We start from the raw sequence: 17,190 nt of genomic DNA, 5'->3' as shown, positions 1-17,190 counted from the left end.
AGGGACAATGACATCCAGTGGCCTGGTTGCTAGGCTGCAGACGCTGTAGTAATTGCTATTTGGTTGTGTTAGTAGCCTTCCTGTCGCTTTGTGTGTGTGCGTGTGTGTGCGTGCGTGCGTGCATGTGTGTGTGTTTGTGAGCACCCTCCTGTGACAAAGATCCTCTTTTGCGAGACCCAGAATTTTTGTGTGACAGGTTTAGAATAGTGGGAGAGAAGAAGCGAGCGTTCGGCTCAGGGGGAGCATGAGAGAGAGAGAGAGAGAGAGAGAGAAGAGCTACAGCTCGTCGCTGGCTGCTCTTATCAGTTTATTTAGAACAAAGTGACCCAGGACTAACTGCATCATGACTTTGATCATGTAATCTAATTTAATTTAAAATTGAGGTCCTATATTGTTCCACTGCTCTAGTAGTTTTTTCATTTTGTTGTTTTGCTACAGTAGATTATCTCTCAGTATATCAAATATATGTCACTGTACTAAATACTCTCCTGATATAACACTGTGGGTTATGGAGGTGTGTGTGTGTGTACGTGCGTGCGTGTGTGTATGTTAAAAACCCTCTAAAACTACACATCACTGTGATTCTCCAGAGGCTACGTCCACACTAATACGTTTTCATTTTAATATGGCGTTTTAAAATGAAAACCATCTCCGTCCACACTAACACACCTGAACACATATACATGCATGACCATTTGCGTACACTGAGCCGGTGTAAACAGGAATCCGACTGTCTACTCTGCAGTTGATTAGTTCCACAAAAAACTTCGAATGAGGAACAGCAAAGACAGCTGCAGTGTTAAAATGCAGAATTTAACTCACACAACAGCTGCTATAGCAAAGACAACGAGGTCGTTACTCATGTTTCATTCACTACTGTAGTTGCGGCTGATAAAACCCGGTCATGGAGCGACCATTGGTGTCTATGTCATTGTTTCCAAAGGTCTCCATTTTTGCCCGTCCAGACTACGAGGTTTCAAACTTAGACACGTCCAGCAGCGTTTCCAAGTCTCTGTTTTAGGTGCTCGAAAACTCTGGAGTAATGTGGATGTGTAAGCATTGTGAAAGTGATGCATTTTAAAACCAAAACATAATAGTGTGGACGAAGCCTCAGTGCCCTTCTGAGGGGCGTGACTTAAATCCTTAAAATACTTAATCAATACTTAATCTGTCTTGAAATTATACTCCATTCGCATTATCCCGTTTCATTGCAAGATGCTCTCAACTGCCATTTAACTGTGACATAAAGTAGTGAAAGAGCAGTGTACTCAGTTACATATTGAACCTAAAGAAGTTGAATCTTTAAATCTGTGATAAGGAACTTGAAACCAGAGATACTTTTTTTTATGCCCATGGCTGTAAACGATCTGCGCCACACACCAAGGCCAGGATGACTTTCAAATTAAAAGTTGGTAGAATCTTTGATATTATACAATAAGATATATATCTACACAGAAGAGACTCAGAAAAGAACATTTGAATGTATGTGTTGTCGCCACAAAAAAGATAACTCTCTTTTCTTCTTGTTTTTATCTTTTTTGTTTTTCTTCATTACTCTTATTTTAATTTATGAGCCACAGTCTACAGTAAGTTGAGTGTATGACCCATTATCATTTAAAAGCAACCTTACTAGCCACACATGCATGTGCACATGCAGGTGTGTGTTTCATGAGGCTAACAAAGGCCATCCTCAAAATCCCATTCAGCATTTAGCAATTCAAACCAGATGATGAAAGCGCACTAATTCAAATAACATTTATTCATGAGTGGTGTCCTGTCTGCCACAGACTCAGGTGAGATCTCATGGGGTGGTTCACAAGAAAAGAACATGTACAATGTCATTTTCATTTGAATTATTGTTTTACTTGCTTTAGTATTCATACTGTCTTTGTTCTCTGTTTTTTTTAATACAGGTGCATTATCTCTTATCCTTTTTTCTCTTTTCTGTTTCAACATCTATTTTCATTAGATGCATAGAAAGCTTTTGATGTTTTATTATTAGTGAAGCAACTGAGCTGCAGCTTTATGTGCATGCGTACGCATTGTGTGTCTGAAATTTTTTAAGGCCAATCTAGTAAAAATCTGATGAAAGAGTTACGTCCATTCTCATCTCCTCTCTATTGTCCACGTGCCTCCCCTCACTCTTCTCTTTTACTCTTCTTGTAATTATCCTTTCTTCCTCTTTCGTGTCCTTAGATCCATCCTTCTGTCTTTTTGTTTTCCATTATTCTAACACTGACTAACCTTAGCCTTTGTAGAAATGGTTATTATGTTGTGTTTTGCTATTAGGCTCATCAAGTTTAAACCAGGCACTAGCCATTAAGGCTGACTGTTGAAAACAGAAGAAGAAAAGTTTATGACCTAATTGTCTTTCTGTACAGTCCAAGGTTCAAGTTGACCAAACAAACAATGTATTAGAATCAGTCTAGTCTTGCTTCTTTCTGCTATGCTTAAAAGAAAACACAAACTGCGATGAGCAGCTGGCCTTGAGGTGACAACATCTGTCTCCTTGTTCACACAATCCCTCGAGCTGTGGGGTCATGCAGGAGTAGGAGTATTCAATGGTTCAGACCACACTCTCCCTCCTTACAACCCCCTGGAGGAGCCCTACAGTATGAACTGCCCTTCTAGGCGTCGCAGCTGTGGTTTGACTGACACGCTTCACGCCCGGCAAAATTAACTCAAGTAAAGGCGTAAACACTCCAGAGTTCAAATAAGCCACTTCAAACAAGGCCGGCGTAAGGTCACATGTACACTCATCCTCTTCACGGCCGTACTCCTTCATAGATCAGTTTTGTTTTTTGTCTTTTAACCTTAGTTTTCGTCTTTGAATTCCTCCAAGTTCTTAATAAACTGGTTTGATAGATTATGGCTAATTTTACAAAGCCTACAGGAATACCTGCAGCTCTGATTGTGTGTGTGTGTGTGTGTGTGCATGTGTGCGTGTGCTTACATGTGTGTGAGTGTGTGTTCGTCCCGACTGTGAATGCGCGTGTGAATATCTTTGTGTTTCGACATTGTCTGTTCGTGACTTTAACTGAAGCTCTCAGATGAGGAGCCAATTGATTGAGATGGCCCCAATTAGTCCTTGTGATTAATTGAGTGTGATTGGATGTCGTCCCCGGCACCTCATTGTTGACTGTATTGACAGGCTAATTAGTTGCCGTGGTGACCGCTTAAACGCAGCTGTGTGTGACAGTGAAATGACCCCACAGCAGCCAATCAAGCTCACGTCTTGCTTGTGGGCGTGTGTGTGTGTGTGTGTGTGTGTGTTGGGTGGCCAAATGATCGCACCTCGAGGGAGCTGCTTGCAAATGATGTTGCAAAGATGTTGTGATATGACAACTACAAATTATGTAATAATTAAACAGAATGCATCTACAGAATGTGTGAATTAATCTTCACAGAGCCTTCATAAATACAAAAGACAGGAAATTCAAATTAATGTCAGGACTATTGATCCAAGTGGGAGGTTTCAGCACCCCGAGGGTGAGCCAACGGAGACAGCGAGAGAAAAGAAAGGACCACACCACACTTACTAAGTGCTGAAACTAAAAAAAAAAAAAAGAGAGAATAATGTTTCTGCACGCACAAATCATTTCAATAATTATCAGTGATGAATGAAATGCTTGAGATTTAGTTTTTCTTTTTTTCTTTCTGGAGCTACAGAGAGAAAACACTTAAGCGGTACATCTGCTCTCCGTCTTTCCACTTGTGTCTTTTTCCTTCATTGTTAATTTTTTCTCATATTTTGAAACACTTTGCCTCCTTGTTTCTTTTTGCCACAGAAAATAAATTTGATATTGATTAGATATCAGGACATGGTCAACAGCATAACAAGCGTTCTATTGTAACAACACTTCTGTTGCTTTATGCACCATTAATGATTAAGCCTTTAGCTCAATTATAATCTAAACCAAATGATGATGGAAACAAATTTAATTACTAATTGATTGATTGATTGATTGATTGAAAAATGCTTATATACATTATTAAAATTGCTCTGTAAACCATTTTTAAACACATCTATCTTATCATTTTAATTATTTTATTTCTTTGAATAAATAGATTTTTAGTAAGAAAGAGATAATGCAGTCCAGGTAGATGCTCTAAATGCAGGAAAATACAATGCGTATGGTTCTTTTCCCTTATCAGTTAATTCAGCAATTTTATGACAATAACCTACTTTACACAATGTAATTACTCACTTTGTGACCACTTTTCAAAGTGGAGATATCCCAACATAAGTTATTCCACCTCCATCCAGATAAACTTTCAGGCCATTATTGAACATTGACATTCAGAGTACCATTTCAAACACAGGCTTATCACCCAAATTCAACAATGTCCCAACCTGGAAATTTCCACTGACCTGTTGAGATTCACACTTAACTTTATCAAACCGCTGCAAAAAAACCTACAAAGGTTATTTAAGACCCCTCTTTGTAACATTGTTCTGTGTAATTAATCCAATTTTTCTTTGGACACACCCTGGAAGCCGTGTGCTGTAACAACACTCTGAGCTATCGTTTTCCCCACACGGGAGACGAATCCTGCCCGACAGAGCAGCTCATGCTGCTTTTCCCATGTCCGCCACAATGAAAAGGGTTAGTGGCTCTTAAAGACAGGTTGACCCATCCCGCCCCAGTCAATGCTGGTGTACATTACCGACTGTGAATGAAGAATTAAATTGTCTGGATGTAGCTGTTATCGGTGGACTTCAGGAGGATATGCTGTACTACTGATTGGCTGATATCCAGTATTTAATAATGAAAGCCCATTGCCAGCTCCATATATTCTTAGAGCAATATACTGCAGCAGTCCTCTCCAATGAAGCACCATGTGTGAAATGAAAAAGATGCAATTTAGATCAAAAAAATAAAAAAATAAAAGAATGGAAAGACTTAAAGAGGAAAGGAGAGTAAATGGGGGAACACAGAAGGAATTTCGTTTTGTGATGGCACATCTGTACACTTACTGTATATTACATGGAGCAGAGATAGCAAGGGTAAAAGGGTAAAAAGCTGCGGGGAGAGAGAGGGAGTGGTGGACGAGTGCGCGGTTGACTAGCTGTGAAGAAAAGAGCCTAATCTTGGAGGAGGCCTGAGTTGGCGTAACATCACTTTTCTGCCCAACTTCTTTTATTCTTCTTTTGCTCCACCACTCCAATATCCTTCCTTTCTCCACACACCATCTTCCTTCCATTTCTCCCATCTCCTTTAACTCTTTTCCTTTTCTGCTGATGAAATTTCTCTGCACTGTCTGTTTTCACATTTTCAATAACGTATATAAGGTTGTTAAATAGACCGCTGGTCCTGGGTGGCAAGTCTCCAACAGAAGATGTTGAGTTTTGAACTCCTGACTGTTTGAAAATGTTTCCCTCAGTCGCTACATATGACACTAGAAAAAAAAACTGCTGCAGTCATTAATAAAAAATATGAGTTAGCAGACAGAAGGACTGAGTGAGCAGGTCTGGGACAGTGAACTGAATGTGATCTTGGACCTGATACTTTGGTGACAAGAAGCTGTCCCACACCAAACACACTCAAGAGTTCAGATTTCTGTCTTTGACGTTTGCAGTAAATATAAGTGAAAATCTGTTGAGTTATTCCAGTCAACACATAAATCAGCCACTTTAATTACTCCCCCTGTCTGAATCTAATTTCATTTAATTTGCTTTATAAGAAAAAGATAAATAAAAAAAAATTCCGCAGGCAATCACAACTAAACGAATTAAAAGCATATCTACTAAAACATAAGCAGAAACACAACTTAACTCAAACTGAGTAGCAGCAATGTTTTTAAATGGCATATTTGATCAGGAATGATTTATCCAATAAGAAAGAGTGATTAAAATAATCTATGTTCCTCTGATCTCTCTCTCTCTCTGTTATTCCTCTGTTTTCCTCCATGTCTCTTTCTAAAACTCGGCAGAGTTCTTAATTAGTTATTCTTGTGTTTTTTTTCTCTCTCTCTATGTAGTTTCTCCTCGGGAGCCCACAGTCACCTGTCGATCCAACACCTACCCTAAAGGCTTCTACTGCAGCTGGCACCAGCTGTACGCAACGTACATCCCCACTACCTTTGAAGTGGACGTACAGTAAGTGCACTTGTTTTGTGTATCTTTTAGTTTTCTCTGTGTACTGGTGCAACCTGCAAAGACTGTGCCTGTTTTAAGTGGCTTGAATTAAAGGTTTTTTTTCCCCTCACTGTAATGCAACTTGACAACATCGTAGTCACCAAAGTAATTGCTGAGATCTAAGAGCACAGCAGCATTGCTTTCACAAAGTCTGAGGTCACAAGACACAATGCTATAGTTATGAATAACACGGATGGACAAGATCATGGGTCAAAACAAAGCAAAACCCACCCAAAAAAAGTTTTAAGGGGAGTTCTGAAGGATTTAAGGGACTTTAAAACCCTTAGTGCCTGATTATAGCAACATGTTTCAAAAGCCGTAGCTACTCTGTTTTCAAGTCACAACTCAGTAAACTCACAGAACACACAGACATGATCCAGATGTTTTAAGATTCTGTGCACCTTACACTTTAAAAGATATCATCATCTGGATTAACCATGATAAGAAACCAACGCTCTCTTGCCCCCAGAAGAGAATCGTCACATTTTTATGTTTTCTTCAATTTCAAAGTAATCCAGTTATATGTGTCTCTACATCCATGGGTCCATTGCAAACACGAGCTGCGAATAGCTAATTCAATATTAGCGATTAGGTGCAGGTTGGTCACAGGAACAACTAAAGTGAAAATCAAAGTAGCCACAGGCGAAACGCATTGTTCGCTCTCAATGAAAGTCATAGTGAAGTCAGCTAATTCAGCATATTTTTTAATGGTACCAATTTGCCAAAATATACAATGAATTATAATCATTCATAAACAATTCAACAAGGAAGACAAGGACAGGTAAAACTTTCAGAGTTTACTAGGTAGAAAAAACACTTAATGAAAATCGAGGATAAAAAACAATCACAGTTTTCACATTTCTCATGACCCTGAACCTGTGACCCTTGCTCCCTCCTCCGAATGCATGCAGATTGCTGTTAATCAGAAAAATGTCTCTCTAAACATAATATTTCTGTGCATTCCTTATTCAATACAGTGACAAATTAAACATGCCTGCACCCAAGGTAAAAAGTTGGACCACAGATGTCACATTGTTTTTCACATACTTTTGGAAAATGTTTTGCCTTGGGGGTAAATACCAATTTGAAACCCATTCAGAAAAGATAGGAAAAATAAGAGTCCAGTGATAAAAATTGAAGCTGAAAAAACAAAATGACGTGAAAAACATCATTCTCAGATTATCCTGAAGGTGCTTATTTGAACAAATATCCTCAGTTTGGACTCACACACTGTAGTTTAACACCTTATTCCTCTCACTCTTCCTGGGTGTCCGGGTCTGTTTTAACAGGACGGTAGGTGGACCTTAAATACTGAAAATGTGTGGATGGAGACCCAGTGAGTCTGTCTCCATCATGTTCTCTTTGATATTCCCACATCACAGAGTCCCACAGCTCACACCCCAGCAGGTGGATTCATTAATGTTGCAACACCAGTATTATTCTGTTTGAATAACAATGAAGAGTGGGACAGGGAGACGGAGAGAAGCATAGATGAAGAAGACTATAAAGAGATTAATAGTAAAGAGTGTCAGTGTCTCTAGTGTCCAGGTAGGTTGTTTTTTTTTTTGTGTGTGTGCAGAGAGCAGAGCAGCATCCAACAGGTGGAGTGATGCTCATTTTAATGTTTCTCACATCCTCCGTAACTGTTTTTGTCCCTTTTCTTTCATCCACAGCATCTGAAAAACAGCGCTGTAGCCGACCCACTATCGCTGATAGAATTTAGATTTACAGTATGACTTCATTTCAAATGCTTTTTTGCCTACAAACAAATGTAAAATAAAGTTGTAAGAGCATATTTATGCCTAGAAGCTAGCAAACTACAAAGTATTAAAAAAAAAAAGCAAAGATAGTAAAACTCAAATCTGGCTATGTCCCAAACCCAAGCTGTCCTGCTCTGTGAAGCAGGAAGTAGAGTCAGCAGTTTTTAATGTTGGAATTAAAGTTATGTCCCATCTTTGATGTTTAACACCCAGACTGTTAAAAAAAAAAGGGGGGGCGGGGGGTATGTTTCCTGCTCTCGCTCTACATTTACACACCAGTGTGTATGAAGCTGAAAACACACACAAGCTTCTCCACTCACTGTCCTCCTCACACCTGTCCATGTTCCTGGTTACCTATTCTACTCCATCCACATTCTTCCTTGTTATTTTCCCCTTTCCCTCTCCAGACATAACCAGCGCTCACTGGAGGTGCAGAAAGACTCTGTCCACAAGAATCGTTGTCATGTACGATTTCCTGAGGTCTTTTCCAGCTTCCCTTACAAAGTCAACGTGACAGCAGTCAATGCCTTGGGGAAAGCTTCCACCATGATCTCTTTTGAGGAGTCCAGTATAGGTAAGAGAACTGACACGTTTTGTTGTTTTCTTCCCCATTCTTGATTCTGGTGTGTGTGCATGCAATTACAAGGTGACAGGTGTATTAGACATTTGTATCACTAATTTCCCCGTTGTCAAACTTGATACAAAATTAATTATGGTCTTATCAATGCTGAAGCTGCATGTACAAGGACTTTTTTTTCCACAAAAAGAAATGGTTTAATTAAAATTTCTGAATTCAAGGGGTTCAAAAGGGAACACACTGACATTTTTAGATGTTTTCAAATTTTAGAAATTCCAATATTAACACTTTTCATTGACATTTTCTGGGCTAAGTTCAGGGACAAATCTGAGATCCTTTCTTACACACAGATTGGCAAATATCTGGCACAGGAAATGCCGAGTGTCACGTCATCTCTTTGAGGATGCCAACCCGTGAGCGATTTTTAAAATTTGTTTGACCACAGATGACTGATTTCATTCACTTCTGGTTCCCTTTGGAGGTTTGTTGCACGCACAGCAATGCTCGCTGCCAGAAAGACAAAGAAAGTTGAAATTTCAGTAGGAGAGCGCACAGCTTTTTTTTTTTTTCCCCCTTTAACCAACAGCGTAGTCAATTAGTGAGAAACCCACTGACTGTGCACCCATGTCATTACCAAAGGCACTAGATAATAAACAGGCTACCTCTGAACCTTTTCTGCAGCAGACAGTATTTAATTGAGGCTTGGACCGAATGTGACATAAATCAATGCTCTGGTTTCTCGTTGAAACGTGCCAAACACCAGCTGCCATTTAGCTCTTTATTGAAATATAAAAGTGAACCTTAAGAGTGAGCGCGTTCATTGGCCGTCTTTTAAGTTGCAACCTTCATGGTTATGTGGTAAGTACTTAAAAAAAAAAAATGCAGTTTGGATTGCAAAGTTTTTGTTCACTTAGGTTGCAGAAGGCGACATAATAGCAGCAAGACTCTTGGAATTCATAAGCGGCTCAGACTGAAAAGCAGTGGAGGGGAGAAATTCATTTTAAAGAAGGAATGAGGAGTACTTTGATAGATAAGCGAAGTGCTGCCAGCAGTCCTCTGCGCTGTTGTATTGCTTAGAGCGCGATATGGGTGTGCATGACGCATAAACACACACAGACACCAATGGGGCTGTGAGCGATTGTGTGGAGTGAGTCGGTTGAGAGGCTGTATTGAAAAAGAAAGAGAGAGAGAGTGTGTGTGTGTGTGTGTGTGTGTGTGTGTGTGTGTGTGTGTGTGTGTGTGTGTGTGTGTGTGTGTGTACATAAGTAACCAAATGAGGCAGTGACATGCTCTGCCAAGCCCCGGACACAGGACTCATGAAAATGCTAATGCTAGCCGGATTAGCGCCTTGGCCGAGGAAATATCCCTCAACTATTGGTGATAGCAAAATACCCCACTGCTCCTTTCTTTCCCTCTGCTTTCTCTTTCATTCCTGCATGCCCTTGTGGTGACTTTGTACTTCTTTCTTTTTTCCTCTCTCCCCTCCTATTTTTCTCCTCCCTCCCTTCCTTCTCGATTTCTTTGCCATCATCAACCAAATCTTCCCAGATAAGTGAAAAATGTCATATGTGTGACAAATATCTTCCATCAATACTATTATTTTCAGATCGATTTCTAAAAGTTTTAATCCTAAAAGAAACCCTTTAATTTCTTCTTCTTTGTCTTTATCCTTTAGTTAATTTGCAGGTAGCAAACAATAAAATGCTGTATTGCCACTTTCTGGTAAATTACATGACTAGACTTCTGCCTGTTTTTCGTCTATGATCACTTGCTTTTTGTTTTAGTATAATTGATAATGTAATACAGCTGTTGTCACTGATCACAAAGAGAGAACAGATCTGTTTCTTTTTACTCAAGAGAAAGCTAGTTGAAAGGCCAAATCTTAAAAATATGTTTTCCAGATTTATCATAATTAGTGTAGACTTGGTCTTGCTCAACTCTTTTCCACGTTCCTCTTTTTTATTTTTGCTTGACTTTTCTGACTGTTTCATGGTGTTTGCTCTCTCTCTCTCTCTCTCTCCTCCCCTCATCTCCTCTTCATTCCTGCATTGTTAAAAGTCGCTCTCATGCCATTCGAAGTTGTAAGTCACATTCATTTTCAGGGACAACGAGGCAGATCGTAAATAAATAAAACAATTTCATGCTTCCTGGTGCACTTCTGAATTCTGAGTGGGAGTAAGACAATTCTCAACTGTCCTTGTTCATCCGACCAAAGCTGGGATAAAATTAGATGAGATGAGATCGTGTGTGTATGTGTGTGTGTGTGTGTGTGTGTGTGTGTGTGTGTGTGTGTGTCTGTGTGTGTGTGTGTGTGCACATGCTGTGGGTACAGTTACAAAGAGATCCCTCAAGGAAGCTCCAGACTCATCAAACGATAGCTTAAAAACTTTCTAGTGTCAGAATGATCAAACGATAACCGAAGTGTAAAGGCTTCTACAGTTAAAGCATTTTTACTTACAACAAAGAACTTTTCTTTTTTTGGCAGCTCAAACGTTAGCCCACCTGGGCACCTGCTGTCATTCAGTACTATGTTACCCATTCATCGCAATTACAATGAATACAATGTAACCTAATTTCAGAGGGTGAATAAAGCAACAGTAGCTTTTCAGCAGCGACATTAAATTCTCTCTCACCTATGTCATCCTTTCAACTGAGACTGATAAGTGGAGTGATCTTTTCATCAGGGATCAGATCATGTTCAGGTTTAATTTTTTGCAACTTTGTGGCTGTTTTAGGGGAAAGAAAAAAAAAAGTGGCACCCTCATGAGTAACCAGTAAAAGTACATTTTAGTCATTAAAAGTAAAGAGGTTAATGACAGCCATTTGAAAACACTTTAATGCTTAATACAGCAACAACATCCCAGTGATATTTACAGTAGCTGTCTCATTTTTTGTTTTCTCCATATTACCAAATGAGTAGCACAGGCTGCACTGACAAGCTTATTTGTTATTCAAGACTATTTATTCAGCAGAAAGAACAAGAAAATGTACTTGTTGTGATATTTTGCTGATTCCAGCAGACTCAGCTATCTGCACGAGGGAGGTCAGAGACTGGCATTGACCACTAAAAAAAGCCCCCCTAGAGCTGGCAGGGGCTTAGTCATATTAACTGAGAGATGCGCTAATTGCTGTCATTCACAAAACCTAACAAGTGCAAATGTCTCTAGTATAGCAACTGATTTCTTAAGACCAGTTGTACAATTACAGTTTTCAGCTTAAAGTCTCTGAGGCACAGAGACCCAAATCCAGAGCTGCCTTCAAGTTGCAGATCAGATTGTTGTATGCCCATCACAGGATGAGGAGATGAAAGGTGATGAATGTTGTCATTGGCATATGTTATGACTCCCCATAGTCAGAGTTTCAAGATATTATAGCATCTAATGTAACTTTGTAATGTGCAATTTCCTTTAAAAGAAGAAAAGCATGTGCTTTTTTAAAAATTCATATTTATTCTCTCTGTCTGACGTAGATTTAAACAAATACGAGCAGTGATGTGAATTTAGGACATATTACTTCTTTATTAATTTCTTTAGGCCTATGCTTTTACAGGAAACTATGTAAATTTGGTTTAGTGAGACAATGTGGAATCAGCTTCAGTAATCTAATTTTTATGCTCTACCACCGCCATGCCATTCAGTATTAATCAATTAAAAGACGCTAAACATTATTGTACATACATGAAATGCCTGTGCTCAAAGTTTAGGAGAATAACACTTTTGACACACTAAGTGCAGTTAAAGGAGCTATTTGTAAGTCTTGCTAATGCTACATAGCCAGCGTTAGCATCACCAGCTGTTTACTTACCAGTCTAGAAGAAATGTACCGAGTTCAGCATCAAACTTCATTCCTTTACTCACCAAGAGATGTCTCCAGTGGTGGAAAGCAACCCTCTTGTTTTGTTTGTATTTCTATCCCTTCTTTTCTTCCACTGAATTTAGCATGCTAACCAGCTAGCTCCTGCCTGGACGGGCCCGTCTCACCACTTTCCGATACCGAGTCAATATAGTGTCCAGGCTGCCCTGAAAAAGTAGAGCTGCTCAGAGGGCGGATTAAAAGCTCTTGTATTATAATTGCAACTATGACCAAAGTTCTCGGCAACACTGGTAAATGTTACAGCCGTTAATTTTGAGAGCTCCTTTAACTCCAGACAATCTCAACACAGTCTACTTGCACCAAGTAGACAGGGGCTTCAAGTTGATTGTTTAATGTGGACACAGATTTTGATACTTAAAATGGTATGTATCAACTTTTGCTGCAGAAACGAATCCTAACATCTGGAAATAAGCATTTTTGCACCTGGACCCAAAGTGAATAGGGTTTTGGAATTGGCTTTTGGTGAGATGCCTGAATAAATAGTGGTGACAGTGAAGTCATGTGACTGTGGTGCAGATCATGTATAGCCTAATGTTAGCTTTTTACTTGTTTTGTATTTAGGCTTCAAAAATCAAAGAAGTGGTGTGCATTTGTGATCATTTTTCTAAATAAATCTCATAAGTGCTATGGACTTTTGTTTGTCACAGAACCCATTTTATACGATAACGCAAAAGCCAATGGAAAAATCCCATTGGCCTTTTGTCTAGGGGAACCATGGTGACTGACTTCTGAATAGGCCTACAAAAATATGTGATCCCTGCAGCACTCAATGGTGCCATATTGCACATGGAGTGGCCACAGTTTTCAGAAGAGCACCCCTTTTGTTCCATTTTCCTTTTTAAGTTATTTTTGTAAGATATTGCTGCAGATTGAAGCACTCTATTTCTTATTTCTCCCCATTTTCCCATTTGTTCAAGTGCACCGATATATACTGTCATCCGGTACCTGAGTACATTCCACATTTTTGATCTTTTTGAAAGGGCCATTTATTTTAAAGGAAAGATTTTGTAGTGTGAGGACACGGGAAAGTGAAGCTATGGAGGTTTAGATACCTTTTTTTTTTTTTTTTTTTTTATCACGCAGTCACACCTTAAGTCAAAGAAGTAGATGACGTACAGTATATTAATGGATTTAGAAAAACTACAATGAGATATTCCAAGAAAAACATGGATGAATTCAGACACACATCGGTACATTCAGTTCTAGATACAGATTTAGCTTTAGCAGACCTCTAACAGTTTATTGCTTTTTCTCTTTTTGCTGCATAACTGTAGCCAGCGGGACAACCTTTCAGCAACTTTTCTTTTTTTTTCTTTTTAGTAAGAAAGATTAGCATACTCCTACTCTGTCCTCCTATTTTCAGCTGGCACTGCGCCGTGTGGTCTCGCAAGTAGCTGTTTGAAAGGTTAGACATTTTATACCTGTTCACAAGCAAAGAGAAAAAGCAGGCGGTGGCAACTGTTGCAACGTGACATTGAAACAAGGAAAGAGTAACCGTGATGTGGACACAAATTTGAATGAACAGAGCCGACGGAGGCGTGACAGACATTTTCAGGCCAAGCATGGACAGGCACAACAAGGGATCTCATAAAATGAGACCTTCTAATCACACTTATTTATTTATTTTTATTATTTTTTTTACCAATCTTGTGTTTCAACATCTTTTAGTTTTTACATCCACATGGATCTTCTAATATATCAGCAGTTGACAAAAGTAGCTTAGCTGCAACAATACTTTCATAGACACCGTGAAAGTCTTTGAGCCTTAAATGTGTTGCTCATCACTTGTACATTTTAGCAGATTATTTCTTTAAAATCTGCATTGGTCAGTGAAATCACAAGTGTCTCAGTGGACTTCAGACTGTTCATGTAAAAGAAGCTCTTTTTTCAAGCTCTAGTACTATTAGCGGTGCTTGGTCATTTCTCATTAAACACACAGCTAATGCTTTGTGTTTAGAGGCAGATGAATACTTTAAAAGCCTTTGGGACGACCCGCCCATACGGATTTCTCTCCGTTTTGTTTCAGTGCTTGTATGTGCTGGTTGGACAAAGCTGGTGTGGACAAAGAATTTCTGCTCCTTGGTCTCTAATGATTTCACTTTGGTTTCACTCTGCCTGCATGCACTTGTCTTTCTCTTCCCTCTCTTTCTGTCTTGCCTTCCCCATTTCATCTTTTTACACATTTACTTGAAGAGATTCACATCTCTTTCTCAAGGGAGAACACTGCCCGACTGCTTTTATCTGTCTGTTATCATCTCCATCCATCTTTCATATTTTTAATCATTCATTCTGTGAAGGTCATATCAGTAAAAGAGATACCTGTCTGTCATCTTCTGTCTGTCTGTCTGTCTGTCTGTCTGACTGCATTTGACTCTGTATTCTCTGTTTACACATTTTTCTACATGTGTGTTGTTATGCTTTTTACCTGAATTGCTCTCAGCCTTTGCTACTATCTGTGTGTACGTTACCAGACATTCCGGCTGTATCTGCCCCTATCCACTTTGTATTGTAACGTTGTGTGTGTGTGTGTGTATGGTTGTGAAAGGGTTTCAAGTAGCTAAAGTGGCAGTTCAAGTGATCTAACAAAGACTGGGCCGTTCAATGACAGCTGAAAAGCACAGACTTGAATTCTCTCCATCTCTCTGTCCGTGTCTTTCTCAGTGGACATGTATTCAGAAACAACAATGCTTCTACTCCTATATGCTTACATCTCCCCAGAACTTCAATTCCTGTTCTCACATTTGGCCGTATCTTACCTCATGCCTCAAATATCTGAAGCCATGAACCCAAAGGCGTCTTCAAATTATCGTTGAAAAACAGCTTTAGCGCGCTCCTCCTCCATGATTGTGTAGGTGGTGTGTCGTGATGGGATGAGGCAAAGGTTTCAATTTGTTGAACTTTGTTGAGCCAAGCTATGATGGCCGTTGTGGGTGCATCCAATTGTTGTTGGCCTCATGTCGACACGAGACAGGCGAAGTATCAGCATGCAGATGCAGCCTCCAGGTTTGTTACAAAGAGAGACTCTGCTAGCAACATTAAGATTGTAGGGTAAGGTCGTACTGTACTACACAGAGTTCATGCAAAGGACCTTTCTTTGAATGCACCGTAACTCGAGATGACATCATCATTTTCTAAGACTTCTGAAATCTCCCTCCAGAGCCACAGAAGACGTTACACAGCCGTTTTCTCTTGATGACAAACAAACTGAAACTGAGTTAAATAGGCGGAGAGACCCTTTAAAACAATTATTCTTATCCACCCCACAGTCAAACCAGATCCCCCGGAGCGCGTGACGGCGACCCCGATCCGTCTCAACCCTCGGAGGCTGGAGGTATCCTGGCACAGCCCCGCCACCTGGCCGGACATCGACAACTTCCCTCTGAAATACTTCCTTCGGTACCGGCCACTCATCCGAGACCAGTGGCAGCATGTGAGTAGCGCTATGTGTGTGTGTGTGTGTGTGTGTGTGTGTGTGTGTGGGTGTGTGTGTGTGTGTGTGTCTGTGATATTCACATATCATTATGTCATTTACAAGCAGTCAAGATGGGGTACGAATCCAGTTTGGAAAATGTTTTATCCAATGGAGCCAATAAAACCATATGACTGAGTTTCACTAGCTCATCCAGAGAAAATCTTGTGTCATGTAATGACTATACCATAAGCAGAAAATGAAGGAGGTTATAAATGGTCAAGAGTGTTTGTTCACATATATCTCCATTACCAAAAGCTGTAAGTCAACATTGGAAAACACCTGCGAGAGTATGATCCTTTACTTGGCATTTGAAAACCTCTGGTTATTATATCTTTTCTGGAAGTGCTGTGCCAAAGAAAAACACTGACCTTCCGACGCACTGCAGAGTTTCACCTCATTGCAGAAATATTTCTCTCAAGGAAATGGCAATCTTAGCTTATCACATATTTTTTTCAGGCAAGTACAGAAATGAGCTGTACTTATATTTTCCTATATGGTCAGTCGTTTTGCCCAAAGTAAATTAAACAGGTCTATGTTAAAAAAAATTAATTACCCGGGGAGATGCCTCTGGTCCAACCTGCAGCCATTTGAGTTTGATCTGTGGTCAGACAGACATAATCGCTCAGCTGCTTATGTTACTGTATCTGACTGTTTCTTCTGGGTTCATTTCCCAGAGGGCTTCATATAGTAAAAGCACATGTGTCCACTATAGAATTCCTGGGATGAAAGCCGTGTCTACTGAGATCTAACGTTGCAGGGCTGTTATCACGCACGTCAATGCTTTGCAAAGGTGTTGTTCCAAGAACTCGGGTTACGGACCTTCACATGGAAACACACATGGACACGTACATGAATTATAGACCGATACACATTTTGTTTTCAGTCTTTCCATCCCTGTGTGTATCCTTCGATGAGTGTCTCTGTCTCTGGTACTACCAAGCTACATGAATATTTTAATATTTTTCCTTCTGTTCTATCTGTTCTGTCTTTTTTTTTTTTTTAACTACCACAGCAGTTCACTTTCTTTGGTTTGAACCACTGTGGGGGATTTTACTCTTAGAAGAATATACATAAATTATATATTAAATAACATTTATTAAATTATCTATGTAGCCGATAATTTTCAGGCACCCCACGGGGATCCTTTGGCCGTACTTGGCTTTGTTTTTGCCTGGTTCAAAGAAGCTGATCAAAGGATGTAAATGCACGTGAGATGAGTAAACCCCAAGACACCCTTGATTTTAGTCCTCCCCCTTCATTAGCCAGCTTTCAGGCCCTTCACAGAGATGAACTGGGAGCTTACCGTTTGTGATTGATCATCAGGAAATGAATTACAGCTATTAAAATCACTGACTCAATGTGATTTATG

General features: G+C 39.7%; 1 protein-coding gene across 1 annotated transcript in view; it reads left to right on the top strand.

Moving 5' to 3' along the window:
- The window catches only part of cntfr (ciliary neurotrophic factor receptor), a 233,782-nt gene that overhangs the window by 189,845 nt on the left and 26,747 nt on the right, over positions 1–17,190 (top strand). Inside the window, exons 5-7 of the mRNA XM_056403983.1 lie at positions 5,983–6,100; positions 8,307–8,473; positions 15,616–15,779. Coding sequence (XP_056259958.1) covers positions 5,983–6,100; positions 8,307–8,473; positions 15,616–15,779 — 449 coding nt within the window. The remainder of the gene's footprint in view (positions 1–5,982; positions 6,101–8,306; positions 8,474–15,615; positions 15,780–17,190) is intronic.

Source organism: Seriola aureovittata, chromosome 18, assembly GCF_021018895.1.
Source record: "Seriola aureovittata isolate HTS-2021-v1 ecotype China chromosome 18, ASM2101889v1, whole genome shotgun sequence".
Taxonomy (NCBI): Eukaryota; Metazoa; Chordata; class Actinopteri; order Carangiformes; family Carangidae; genus Seriola; species Seriola aureovittata.
This window is presented reverse-complemented; position numbering and strand designations above follow the sequence as displayed.